At 49.1% G+C, this 13,481-nt stretch overlaps 1 protein-coding gene across 1 annotated transcript; it reads right to left on the reverse strand.

The window, feature by feature from the left end:
- Positions 1–826: 826 nt before the first annotated feature.
- On the reverse strand, positions 827–13,025 carry LRRC15 (leucine rich repeat containing 15). The gene is made up of 2 exons (XM_039850664.1): positions 12,929–13,025; positions 827–6,311 (listed from the first exon to the last, which is right to left on the reverse strand). The coding sequence occupies exon 2, from the start codon at positions 6,306–6,308 to the stop codon at positions 4,554–4,556; it is 1,755 nt and encodes a 584-aa protein (XP_039706598.1). The 5' UTR covers positions 6,309–6,311; positions 12,929–13,025; the 3' UTR covers positions 827–4,553.
- Between the last annotated feature and the right edge of the window lie 456 nt (positions 13,026–13,481).

Here is a 13,481-nt window from a genome sequence, read left to right on the forward strand (position 1 = left end):
GTTAGGGAAGCACAGCAGAGCCCCGCCCCCAGGCATAGAAGGGGGCCAGCCCCCTAATATACTGAACACACTCTTGACACCCGTCCATGTCCAGCCTCCTGGGACAGGCTCACACCTGGCAGAAGGGATCTAAGAGCTAAGAGAGCCTAGGTTTGAAAGCACCTTTCCTGGTCATAGTAGTGGGATTACAGGAAGAGCAGAGAGGATCAGCTTCCTCTTAAGCACTGGGTCTGTGCCAGCAGCGGTGACAGCCCTGGAACCTGGAGCCCTATAATTGTCCTGGGGCCACCTGGACAGTTGGAGGGAGTCATCTTCATACAGATGGTGTCTTCTGAGAGCCTGTGATTCACTGAACCTGGTGCTAAGCACTGATAGGAGTCTAAAGATGCAGAATAGTCCTATTCACCTAAGCCTGTGTACCTGTGCGTGCAGGTGCGAGCATGTGCACATTAAACCAATGCTGAGTGAACTTCAGTGCCTTTCTGGTGATATAGAAGAAACTCCAGCCTGGGAGTCTGGAGGCCTTGTTACAGAGCAAGTTCAGCCACTAGTTCACTGGGTGACAATGGGAAATTCATTTCCTGTCTTGATCACACTTTCTTCATCTATAAAATGTGTCGAATCTATTCTTAAGGCCCCTTCCAGCCACAGTGGCCTACATATATCATTTGTTATTTTATTTTGGTCCCCACTCACTTTCCAAAGGCCTTTTCCCAGCCCGGAATCTATTCTCTAGGAAAGGCTCTCGGGTCAGCCTTGCATACATGTGACGAGAGTAGAATTAACAGGTGTGAGATCCCCCAGCAAAGACATCCGTAAAGAGCACTTGTGTCCTGTGTATACCATTTATTGTTGATTCTGTTCACCAAATTTGTTACAAGAAGCATCCAGCAAAGACCCCCAGCAAAGACAGCCCCCCCAACCCTGCCCACTAGGGCTCACACCCTATAAAACCCCGGGGACCCAGAAATCTCTAAATGCATCACCAAGCACCTGGGATTATTTGCAGTGATTCTCTAAGCAAGGTAAACATGATCTATGACTGAAGGCAGCATGAAGGCAATGGTTTGGTGAGAAAAATCCAGCCTTAGATGAAGGAGAAAGCTCAGACTTGAAGGAGTTTGGCCTGGAGGACACCCGCCCACCCTCTCTGAAATGGCTTCCTCCCCAAGACCACCACCACCTGCCCAACAGCCAGGATTCAGTTCTGACTGTTGGATCTGTGGGCTTATTTCTTTGTGAGGTTTATAGATAAAGGCTGGGATACATCCACTGCCTGTTTGCCAGCTCTAGTTATCTAGTTATCTAGCCGTCGGCTCTCCATAAGCTTTCTGAGCGTGAAAATAAACTCCCAAAACTGCTCTATCCTGATGTCTGGAAGGCTGTGAAAACTTGTTGCCCATGACAAGTTCTGACAACTGTGTCGCACCTTTAAATTCTAAAGAGGTGAACAATATTTCCATGAGAGGGACCGGTTTTTCTTTAATAGATGGACGAGTTTATTTTTTTCCCTACATTTATGATTTTTGATCCACACAGCACCAAGTGAGGTTTCAATAGCTAAGACTATAGGGAGCAACAAGAAAGTGACTCCCATTTTTTTCAGTGTAATGATGAAAGTTTAGGACAGGCCAAAAGGTCTCATACAAAATTTGAAGAGAGGAGGAAAACCCAGAGCCTACTGCATAACGTTGTAGAAGAATGAGCACTGTTAGACCCTATTGCCGGGCGATAATGGCAGTGCTCATGCATCAGGGTAGAGTAAGGGCTAAAAAAAAATAAATAAATGTCTGTCGAGTGCTTTAAAGGATAGTACACACAGAAAGCATTTTTGAAAAAACAGTGGTTCTAACTGTTCCTTTCTCCCATCAGAACGGTTTTGAGTTTCCTTTCCATCCAGCTTTTCTGGCACCTCCTTGACCAGATAACACGGTGCAGAGAGGCCAAAAGGCCTGTCAAGGAAGAGGAGGCCTGATGACAAGCTCAGAAGGTCAAGTATAGGGTCCACCGCCCTGACCTGGGGTGCTCCTGGCTGGGGTAATCTGGGGACAGCTGCTCTCAGGCCAGCCTTTGGCCTGGGGGCCCATATTGATATACAAGGCCAAAAAGAAGGGATTCCAATGTCATGGCCAATGCTGGAAATACCCAGGGGTCCTGGGTTCATATTGGCAGGGCACACTGGATGAAGACTCCTCTACCTCTCTGCCATCTCTGGCCCATTTGTGCTTTTGCACAAGGAGACATTAGAGCAGACTCATAAGGAGCACCTTAAGGAATGCAGTACCAACCATGCTTCTTATCTGGAGAAGAGCAGGCCAGGCTTCCCCTGTGGCCCCAGGATCGATATGGCAGGCCACCATCAGTGGAATGATGCTCACTCCTCAAGCTCTGAGCTCACTTCCTTTTGGGCCCTGACGAGCCTTCACACACGTCCACCAGTTGCTACAAATATTTTGAAAACATTTTGAAGACCCAGATTTACCTTAGGGAGGTGATGTCTTTTGCCTGTGACAGGCTCTATCTCTCCCAGATTCCTTTGGAATAGAGAGTGAAAAGCTACTGAGAGCACTAGTTCTTGCGCACACCCCTTCCTGGGCCCTTTTGGTGGGCACCTGTCAGCATCATGCTGCTAAGGCCCCAGGGGATTTCTTTACTTGTCTTGTGGGGCAGAGGGAACCAGTAAGAGCCAGTCTGTATTGATGGAGGATTTCCAAATCTTTGTAATGTTGGCTATAGCTCTTTCCTGGGCAATCAAGGACATCTGAAATTCTCCATTGAGAACTTTTATGTCTAAACTGGTAGACCAGTTGTTCAAAAAAAGATTAGAGTTGCCATGAGCACATTTTTTTTAACCAGTGTGAATCTATGTGCAGAAGGAAGGATGGCAAGGGCGAGTATTCATGTGATTGTAACTCGAGGAAGAAAATAAGCTTGGACTAAACAACTTATTTCTTATAATCAGACCAACAGGCAGGAGGAGCTCCAGAGAGCCCCCAACCCCATGCGATCTGTGTACACTGATATTTTCTGCTGCATGTTAGAACTCTGAAGTTCTGTTTCTAGCTGACTGTACTGTTGATAGAGAATTTTGCCACCACATTAGAGGGATCGCTAGGTTCCATTACACTTGGCCATTCAATTAAAGGATCTCATCTCTGAGGTATTTCACTTCCCTCAAAGGGTAAGTGAAAATTAAAAACAGATACAGGCATATCATGCCCATAAAAGGCCCAGGCAGGAAGGCCTCCAATGAGCAGCAGAAAACTTGTTGGCAGGGAAGGATATGTGGCTGCATGGTCCCCTGCAGTTGAGATGCTTCTGACCTGGCCAATCTGGGTGCCTCAGGGTGTGGGGATTTAATAAAATCTTCTGTCTAGACCAGAGTGCATCCACATCTTCTGCTCTACCCCTGGTAGCTGGACATTTGCAAGGGTCGACTGGTTGGGGGGACAGTGAGAGGCCTGTCCTGGCTCATGGGGAGCCAGTTCCCAGGTGAGTCCATGCCGTCTCCATAAGCCTCTGTCTTCTCCAATAACAACCCAGGACGGAGGATACTGGTGAGGTCCTGCTTCTCTCTCTGGATGCCAACTATACAAGTGTGTGCAGTTTGTGAAAATCCATCAAACTATACACTTTCATGCTCCCACTTTTATGTGTATCTGTTATACTTTTTAGTAAACAGTTAAAAGAGAAAAACCTAAGGGGTGAACACAAGGACCCCCAGGTACCAGGTTGCTTTCTCCATCTACTACCAATAAGCTGATTTTAACAATCGTAGGGGGCGGAAAGTCTACATGATTTTAGTCCTTAAAGGACTAAAAATTTCCCATTTGGAATATCATTCTCTAAAAGACTGTACTGGTTGCACTGGTGCCTTTCTTCCTTTTCTGGATAAAAACCACAAGAGAGATGCTGACGACAGCTCTGTCTCCAGGAACTGAGCAGCAAAGTTTTTAACTTCTCTCTTTCACAGCATCCTAAGAGCCAGGGTGCTTGGCAGTTCTTAAGAAACCAGGTAAGTGGTTCGAAGCCTTCTTCGATGAGAGAACTCACCCTGCTTCAGAAGCAGAAAATCAAGGGAGAACTTTCATTTGAGGGGACAGGGTGGAGCCAGGCCACAAACGAGAGAAGCAAAAGAAGGGAAATCAACTTACAGAATACTTGGGAGAATACTTGCCCCACTGGAGAACTATTCCCGCAAAGTGAGCAGACATGTAATAAGCGAATCTACAGAGACCAGCAGGAGCACAGGCGCAGGGAAGGTTGCTCTCGGAGGAGAGCTGGTGAGGCTTTGGAGGAGGGGTTTTCTTGAAGGAAGCCCAAAGATGTGAATTAAAAACCCCTCAGGGTTTTTGCCGGTGGCCAGTTGATCTCCCTGGTGGTGAGAAGGTCCTGCAAGAGCAGGTCAGGAAAAGGTCAGGGGCACTTTTCTCTCAGGGACCAGAGAGGGAGCAGAGGATGGCTCTGTAGACCCAGGGGCAGAGGTGGAAGGATGAAGTTCCCGGATCCTCCAGTGGTCCCCCGATCCCCAGCTCTGCCCCCAGCCTGCCTCTTTAACACTCATTGGGTGCCTTCATCTGCATCAGGACTGCGTGGCTCCGCTTCTTGCAGCAGCAGCAGCAGATGCAAGCAGCTAGGGAGCAGGCTAGGGCAATGATGCCAATGACAATGGCGGCGATGGCCAGCCCGCTCTGGGCCCGGGTCATGCCCCATACGTTGCGGTCATCGCTGGTACTGATGGTGGTCAGATCAGTGTAGTCCTTCATGGAGGTGGTGAGCTCAGGGGTGGAGGCGATGGTAGTGGTTTCAGAGTAGCTGGGTGTGTCTGGGTACTTTGGCGTTTCTGGGTAGCTGGGCACCTCGGGGGTCACTGGGACCTGGACACTGGGGACAGCAACATTGACGTTGATGATGATAAGAGACTGGCCTCGGACATTGGCTGGGCTGAAACACACCGGGAGGGTGTCTGTCCCCAGCCTGGGCTTATTGAGCATGAGCCAATTTTGGAGCGGAATGATGTCTGAGTCACACCTCCAGGGGTTGTCATAGAGCCGTACCTCACATAGATTCCCCAGGTGATCAAAGATACCAATGGGCAGGTTCTCCAGCTGGTTATTCTGCAGCTGGATGGTCATGAGGCCATTGACATTGGCGAAGATATTCCCTGGGAGCTGTCTGAGGCGGTTGTTCTGCAGAGAGATGTTCTGCAGGTTGACCAACATGCGGAAGACATTGCCGTCCAGCTCCTGCAGTGCATTGGTGTGGAGAGACAGCTCCCGCAACTCTGTCAGCCCATTGAAGGCTCCCGGGGAGATGTAGCTGATCTGGTTGCGGCTGAGGATCAGGACCTGCAACTGGTGGAGGCTGCTGAAGACATTGTCAGGTAGAGAAGTGAGGTGGTTGTCGTAGAGCCAAAGCTCACGCAGGTTGTGCATGGGCCCAAAGATCCCTGGAGAGAGCTCCTTCAGGGAATTCCCAAAGAGGGTGAGACGGTTGAGCTGGGGCAGCTGCAGGAAGATGCCAGGGGGCAGCTGGGAGATGTGGTTGTTGGACAGATAGAGTTTCTGGAGGTTACGGTTGTTGTGGAAGATGCCAGGGGGGAGCATGCCAATCTGGTTCTGCTGCAGGGCCAGCTCCTGGAGGTTGGCCAGCCCATCAAAAGTGCCTATGGGGATGTCTGAGAGCCTGTTTTCACACAGCCGAAGGACCTGGAGGTTGCCCAGGCGCTGGAAGACCCTGGGCGAGAGGTGAGTAAGGCTATTTTTGCACAGATTGAGCTTATTGAGGACCATCAGGTGGTCAAAGACGCCATCAGGGATGTATTCCAGGTGGTTGCCGTGCAACTGCAGTTCCTTGAGGTTGCCGAACTGAGAGAAGTGTGCCGGCTGAATCTGCACCAGCTGGTTGCTGGACAGAAGGAGCGACTCAAGGTTGTCCAGGCCCTGGAAGAGGCCAATAGGCAGAACCTGCAACTTGTTGTTGGCGAGGCTGAGGTAACGCAGTGAGCCCAGATTGCGGAAGGCACCAGGCATGATTTGGGACAGCTCATTCTTCTCGATCCTCAGGGCGATGAGGGCCGAGATATTGAGGAATGGGGACTCACTGAGTTCGGTGATGTGTGTGTTGAGGATCTGCAGGCTCATGGCGTTCCAGGGCAGAGGGGTGGGCACTGCCACAATGCGCGCTCCGGTGCACTCCACCTGGGAGGCCCTGGAGCAAGTACACTCACTAGGGCAGCCATAGTAAGCCAGCCCTGTGCCCCAGACTTGGCTGCCCACCAGCAAAAGGAGATAATGTTTCAGAGGCATGGCCTGTGCAAGGGGAGAGAGCACACATGAGTCAGGGTCAGATCATTGACACTGCAGCTATTTTTAAGCCAAGGTCAACTTTTGGTACCACACACTGGCTTGCCTCTGAACCCCATCACCACATATCCAACTTACGTTCCCTGTGGTCTGGTCAACAAGCTTCTTTGCCTTCCCCCATGCCTTCCTAATTCCATGCCTTTGCCCAAGCGATTCCCCCCACCTGGAGTGTTATACGAATGTGTACAGTTGTTCCAAGCTCATCCACAACATGGACTCTGTAGACAGAAAGGCCTCTAATCTTACCATTGTTAGTGAAGGGACTAAGGATTTCTGTGTATATGTGGAGCATCTGCATGTTCCATGTGAGGTTCAAAGGGGATTCTAACTCCCAAAGGGTTAAGAACTCCTGATCATACATTCTCGTCGTTTTATGGGGATGCAGTTAGCAGGGAAACTGAGACTCAGAGCTTAGCCCAGATCTTCACGTGCCTAGGTGAAAACTTTGAGTGTTAATGCAGTGCCTCTTTTAATGAGCTAAAACCCTGAGTCAGAGGAAGGAATTTCAGATGAAAGCATATAAGGCATAAACAGGCTGGGTGGAGAAGGTGTTTCCCTGGCCTCTCATTGTTCCCCTGAGCTTATGGAATCCTGAGTCTGGCCCATAACTCAAAATAATATAGGCTTCTCAATCTGGCCTCAGCTCAATGTACCTCTCCCCTGCTCCTCAACAAGCTTACTCTGAGGAGAGAACCCAAGTTCATCTCCCACCCACCCAGACTTTGATTTTTCACTTGTTCACAGTCCATCCAAGCCCTGAGATGCTGTACTTTTGCATTAAGGGTTTGACTAAGTACATGCAACGGAGGAGAAAAGAAAGAATAACTTGGCCAATGAAGTCCAGTGCAAAGAAATAGGGCCAGATTAAACTATGGACACGTCTAAAAGGATGAACTTGTATAAGCAAATGTAAAGTCCAGAATTTGAGAGCATAAAATGAATAGCCTGAACAGGCAGCACAGAAAAAGCGACTCAACATCCACGCAGGAGAAAGGCTTGTTGATGGTAACAAAGAATGGAGACTGCCCACAAAAGGTAATGTAATCTTAGACTGCATTAATAGAAGTATTAAGTACAGAAAAAAGGAGGTGATGGTCTTACTCTACACTGCTCTGATAAGGCCACACCTGTAGCGTTGTGCTCAGTCCTACCTTGAACTTCAAGAAGCAAGATGACAAACCAGTCTTTTAAAAGCCTTTTAGAGAAGAGTAATAGGATAGTAAGGGGACCCAGAAACCAGAGCGTCCGAGCATCCATTGAAGGAACTGTGGATAAATAGCCAGAAGAAAAGAAGATATGAAGAGCCTATAAGCCCTTTCCTAGTATATACGAAGGACTGCCCTGGGATAAAGAAAGCAGCTTTACTCAGTGTGGCTCCGAGATCAAAACCAGTGGGCAGAAGGTACAGGGTAGCTGATTTCAGTTCACCACCAAAGAGAGAGTCTGTCTGAATCAGAATGGACAACCACGTAGAGAAAGTAAGTTCCCTGTCCCTGGAAATGTTCAAGCAGAGGCTGAGCAACTACTCAGTAAGGAAGCTGAAGAGAAGCTTCCTATATCTGGTAGGTTCTTGACAGCTTGTCCATCCCCAAGACTTTAGGATTCTAAGGCTGAGTTCCAGAGCAAGAATATGAACTCTATCTACCAGGACAATGTGCCACCTGTGCTCCCAGGGGTCTGAGCAGGCAGGCCCGGGGGTGTTTGCCCATCCCCCTGGTATATGTATGTGTGAGAGGTTTTTACCCGCTGGACTGAATTACAAAAGGTGAACGTCTCCTTGCTCCTGATGACATGCTAGCTAGCACTTATTTATTTATAATGTATACTCCTATGCCCAGTATGCTTCAAAATGGTGTCACAGCCCAAGTGTCAGAGACTTGGGCACTAAAGTAAATGTCCAGGGCAGTCTATGTGGACTTTCTCCATCTGTAAATAAGGGTGTGGACAAAGTCCCCTCTGAGGACTCCTCTCAGGCCTTCTCTGAGTCTGTATTGCCCATCTGGGGAGGGGGCATCAGCCAGCCCCAGGAACATCCCAGGGCCAAGGCAAGGTGCCTCTTGGCTTGGGAGAAGGAGGAAAAAGATAATTTCCTTATGGGAACAGAGCCACTGTTGTTTAAAATGAACCACACTCAGCTTGACGAATATTGCAAGAATTTGCAGATTCTCCTTTTTATAAATCCTTCTGTCTGCAGAGCCCACCCCAGTAGCACATGCAGTGGTTTCCTGTTTTCCAGCACTTGTTACTGCCACAGCTGGTACTGACTGCTCCAAAGGACCTCCGAAGAGCCCACCTCAAACACAGATGCAGAGCCCTCAGCAGAAGGGGGGACTGCAGAAGAGGGGCTGCAGAGCCAGCCAGGCCCTGGGATTTTCAGTAACTATTGCAGGCATAGGTGGCAGCCTATCGCCCTTAGGATCCCAGCACACAGCAGCCTAATAGCCCACGCTGCCCAGTGCCGCTTGACAGCCATGACAAATGCCAGTTAAAGACCCACAAAGCTGCTTTAATTACACCCTCCTCTCCAAGGTGGCAGAGTGCGTCTTCAGTCACTGCAGCAACTTGCTCCAGCCCCTGTTCTGGGAGGAGGCACAGCCTGGCGTCTGTTGCTGGCCCAGGAATTCCGTGAGCTGAGTAGACAGACAGCTCACCTGGACACTCCAACGCGGTCCCTCCCCAGTAGAAGCGCTTGGACCAGGCGCTCCAGCTGTGGGTCTCTTTAGCAAGAACAGCCTATGATTCATGAGTGAACACATAATTAGCCTCAAAGCCCTGGGCTTTGTTGGTTGGTGGGTTGGGACTTTTGGGGTTTAATACCATCATTCACATTCCCTAAACACGAGGTTCCCTGGGAGGAGATGGCTTCTGATTTCAATGCCACGGAGCAAAGCTTTTGGAAAGAGCCTGAGAGATGAATGTACTACTCTAGTCTTGATACTAAGCTTGAGTATAAGTTTAGGCAAATTCTCCAGGCCTCAGTTTCCCTTCCTGCGAAGACTTCCAAAGGCCCTTGGCAGCTCTCATATCTTCTGACCGGAGACAGAAGGGAGATTTGACCCAAAGCCCCATCAATCTCTTCATCCTCTCTTCCCTACAGGTCATGCCAAACTGTACAGTGCCACCTGTCTGAGCCTCACTTTCATACTCATCTTTCAGGCTCACCTTGTGCCAGGTAAGGCAATTTCGCTAGTTAATCAGCATGCATCTTCACAAAGTCAATAGCCATTTCATGGGATCCAGGAGCTGAGAGAGGCTTTATGGAGCCTCTGGTCCTGCCTCCTTTCAGTGCACATGGGGAAACAGAGGCCCAGAGAGGAGATCGCCCTCCCAGACCCGTGCCCCCTTCCCACCAAGGCCTCTCTAAACATGGCCTCATCTGCAGTGAGATGTTTCCCCTTCCAGCCAAGGGAGTTGCCAGGCTCAGAATTGAGGGGTTACCTTTCCCCAACCCCATAACCAGTGCCAGCCTCGATCAAGCTGCTCATGGGTGTTCAGTTCTGAGGGTATGAAGGCACTGTCTGCCCAGGAGACTCAGTGCATCCAGACCTCCCTGCCTCACAAAACAAGGAGTAACCGCTCCCACCCCCAGATCAGTACATAAAAATTGCCTGGAAGTTCCTTGGGAAGCTTGCTTCATAGGGTTGGGAAACATCTCATAGAGTTGTAGCTATAAGGATTAAATGAGTTAATACACGTAAAGCCCTTAAATTCATTCTTGGCACAAAATGTGTACCCATCAAATGTTACTTATAATTATTGTTCATTCTGCTGTGGCATAAAATCAAAGTCTTGGGAGGCTCCACTCCCAGAGATCCTGATCTCTAGGTCTGGGAGCAGAGTGTCTGGACCCTGCACCTTAAACAAAGTCCCCAAATGACTGTGATGCAGGGGTCCACAGTCCGTACTCGGAATCATCACTCAAGGCCTAGACCTGCTGGGACCCATGCTCCTGACCAGCATCACTTACTGAGAACAGAGAAATTGAACCTGGGATAGGGAAGACTGAAGGTCAGGCCACGGGCCTGGTCAGCTCCCTTTATCAATATTTCCTTCAGTGGTCCTTTCTGCATCCCCATCAGGAATTTGGAATTTGTGCTAAGTTGAATCCAGCAGTAGAAGCTGCTTCCAGAAGCAGAGCTTATAGACCAGGACATCAGATGTACGAGGGTTTGAGACTATCTGGTCATTTTGTAAATGAGAAAACTAAGGGCGCAGAGAGGAAAGAACTTGCCCAAGGTCACACAGTCCGTTGAAGATTCCTGACACCCAGATCACGGCTCTACCTAATTATAGAACCTTATGAACTCCTAAACCTTGTCACTAGACTTCAGGTCCTTGTCAACCATGTGTCTGGCAGTGCCTGGAGGAGGAAAGAGGAGACTTTGCTCCCTCCATCCTAAAATGATCTCAGGCTCATATACAATCCACCCTCCAGCATTATGAGCCAAGGTCAAGTGCCTCTCCCAACTCTTCAGCTATGTAGTTTGAGAGATGTTCTTCCTTAAGGCTGCTCTGATGCTCATGTTTGCTCATTTCACCTGAGTGGCCAGAGGGAATGGAGGGAAGAAACAGAAGGGGTCACCAGAGGGGTTGATCTCAACACACAGCCAATTTAGGAATGCTCTACTTCAAACATAAAATATCCCAGATCCCCAAAGGAAGGCTGGCCACGCTCTCATCTGCCACCTTGTTTGATCATTGGCCCATCTCTCGTGACCCTTCAAAGCCAAAATATTGTTCATTTGTTTAAAAAACAAAATGAGTAAGAAAAAGCAAGTCCTTTCCAGCCCCAGGGTTAGGGAGGTAGAGCTTCCTGAAGAAGCCCGAGCAGGGCTGTAATTAGCTTGGCAAAAGCGGCAGAGATGCTGGCAAACTTGCCAGCAGACCAGGGAGAAGCTCCCACTCTGGGCTTTTATTAAAGAAGCCATGGGCCATAGCTCCTTCTCAGAATAACACCTAGGGGGCTTAAACTAGATAAAAATGGATCAGCCCCTCATCAAAGCCTTCGGAAGCGGTTTCTAAATCTGGTATCTCAGAAGCCAAGAGAGGAAATAAAACCAGAAGCTGCAGTCCATCTTTCGTGGTCAAGATTTAGGGAAGCAAATTGCCATGTGTAATCACAGCCTCAGAGTGTTTACTGGCAGAATCGAGTTGGGATAACTTCTCTCCCATCCCTTCTTATTTCTCTACATCTGGATCTATTCCCATCTGCACCCCCTCCCCAAACCCTCCATTTACTGAGCAAGCCCAGGTAGTGTCCCCTGGCCCTGGGAAGAACTTTCTGTGGGTTCTCTGACTTTTTGCCGGTCTGTTCGGAACACTTCCCACTGGCCCAACCTCTCTCACATGCTAGTCTCATCACCGCGGAGCCCTCCCCGCTGACTCAGGACCACAGGCAAATGGGACTGTCTAGCCCTGAATGTAACCCAGATGTTCAATCAATACAGAGTAAAGGAAATGACAACTGTTAGAGAATGTTTAAGTTATAGAGCCAGTGGCAACAATATATCATCTGAGAGCCAACTGAGATATGGTGCTATAATTCCAAATAATCATAAAGGAAAAGCCAGAGTGTGACAGATGGCTATCCAGCACCTTCGGTCTGAGTGATATGTCATTCAAGAGAGAGTTGCAGCCTGTCCTGAGGTAACACACATGGCGCTGGAGGTAGACTGGCTCTCTCACACTTTGGCACAAGTAGGAAGCTGAAGAAAAGTTTTCCACAGCTGGTTCCTTGGCCCCTCTCCTGCCTCTATGTCTGAGCAGAGACACTGGTAAAGGTACAACAGTCACAATTTTAAGTGCACACCACCTTCATCACAGATCCATTCCCAGCCCTGACTCTCCCTGCTCAAAGCCAGTAGCCTCCACCACGCCCAGACACTCTGGCTGGCTAGAGGGGAAAGATGCCAGAATGGGGAATTCCTAACTGGAAATCTGAACCAGGCACCAGCACATCTGCTGAAGACACTTTTATAGCAACTATAAGTCTTTGAAAGGAAAAAGATCTCTGGCCTGGGAAAGCCCCATAAAGGAAGCTCTCGGTGGTCTGGGACAAACCCAGATGTAGAACAGGCTAACTGGTGGCCACCACAGTTAAGCGCAGGGCAGAAGAGCGGTGGGTTCAAATAACCCGAATTTTAAAAAGAGAAACTCTTCCCTAGTGGAGCTAGTATCCAGAAAAAGGTAAACTCGATGGGTAACTGGTGTGATTATTTGGTCAACTTTCGGTGCATTTTGCACCTCTAAAACATCTCCTCAGCATCCCAGGTTGACATCATTGGAGGGAAGAGCAAGTGAAGGCTGGTCAGGAATCGGCAGAGGGTGGTGGTGGCCACAGGCGCGCTGGGCAGTAGTGGGACTTGTCATGCACCCCTACAGTGCAGACTGCATTTGATGGCATTCTGAGAGCATCCTCAAGCACCATGCCAGCCCTGCCCCTCCTGGAGTCTCCCCCCGCCGGGGAGCGGAGTCAACAGAAAAGGGGTGGCCGATAGGACAGCCAGATCCATCCAAGCACGTAGGAGGGAATGGGGAGAGATGGAGCCGGCCCTCCTACTTACCAGCAGCTCAGCTCCCGCTCTCCCGCCGTCGACCACAGGGAGCCAGAGAGGAGGACGTGGGACGGCTCAAGGCTGCAGCATGAGTACGGCTCGCCGGTCGCTCCCGGTATTTAAACGGTCTCCGCGTGAGTCACCAGAGGGGGCAGTGTCGGCGTGGTGGCGGGGAGGGGCGACAGCGCCACTGCAGCTCCCGGACGTGCAAGGACAGCAAGCACAACCAAGAGAGTCACTCACAACCTGCATTCTCAAGTGGAAGGGGTTTTCTCCTTTTTTTTATTTTTTATTTTTTATTAAGGAATACATTTTTGTCTTCTCTCTTTTCCTTCAATGTTTCTTTTGGACTCACTCGCTGCATTGGTCATTGCGGCTCTAGAAAAGAACTGTGGCTCTAGAAAAGGCATTCATTTTTCTCCTTTTCTTTTAAACTTTTTATTCTGAAGAAATTTCGAATCTACAGGAAATTTGCAAAATTAATACAAGGAATACTTATTTGCTTAACCCAATTTACCTATTGTTAACATTTTAGAAAAAGCATTAATTTTAAATTCCAAGA

Source organism: Pteropus medius, unplaced genomic scaffold (assembly GCF_902729225.1).
Source record: "Pteropus medius unplaced genomic scaffold, Ma_sr-lr_union100, whole genome shotgun sequence".
Classification (NCBI taxonomy): Eukaryota; Metazoa; Chordata; class Mammalia; order Chiroptera; family Pteropodidae; genus Pteropus; species Pteropus medius.